The following is a 489-nucleotide window of genomic DNA, read 5'->3' as shown; positions in this document are numbered from 1 at the left end:
CAAAGGTGCCCTGCCACACCATCTACAAAGTAGCCTCTTTCTGCACTGGCCTTCTTAGACTGTTGGAGTAGACTAGCCCCAAGATGCAATCCAGCCTTGAAAGCTAAACAAGAGAAAAATATACTGTACCTGAGGAATGTAAAAGAGTCCCAGTAGATTGGCCACTGCAGTGGAGATCCCAGAACCAGTGGCCCCCACTACAGCTATGGTGGATGGGATGTGATCTGTGCAGTTGCAGAACTCTTCCAGGTTCAGGGAGTCTATCTTGTTCTGGGCCACAAAACTCAGTGTGGCTTCCAGGGCTTTAGAGACAGTGTTGCAGGTATCAAATATCCTGTATCCCAAGGTCATGTTGGGAAGAAGAGTTGGACTACTGTTTATTTCTTCTATGGCAAAGATCATAGCTTGCAACCAGCGGAATCCTCGGAAATTATACCTACAATGAGAGAAATAAAAATAAGAGAAAAGGGGAAGGAGAGAAAGAGGGAA

General features: G+C 45.8%; 1 protein-coding gene across 1 annotated transcript in view; it reads right to left on the bottom strand.

Moving 5' to 3' along the window:
- LOC102382107 (extracellular calcium-sensing receptor) overlaps nt 1–489 on the bottom strand; it is a 130,539-nt gene that overhangs the window by 72,433 nt on the left and 57,617 nt on the right. Inside the window, 1 exon segment of the mRNA XM_014526523.2 lies at nt 130–436. Within this exon segment, the coding sequence (XP_014382009.2) occupies nt 130–436 (307 nt within the window).

This window comes from Alligator sinensis, unplaced genomic scaffold (genome assembly GCF_000455745.1).
Source record: "Alligator sinensis unplaced genomic scaffold, ASM45574v1 scaffold1194_1, whole genome shotgun sequence".
NCBI classification, from domain to species: Eukaryota; Metazoa; Chordata; order Crocodylia; family Alligatoridae; genus Alligator; species Alligator sinensis.
The sequence above is the reverse complement of the archived record's forward strand: the minus strand, read 5'-3'. Positions and strand labels throughout refer to the sequence as shown.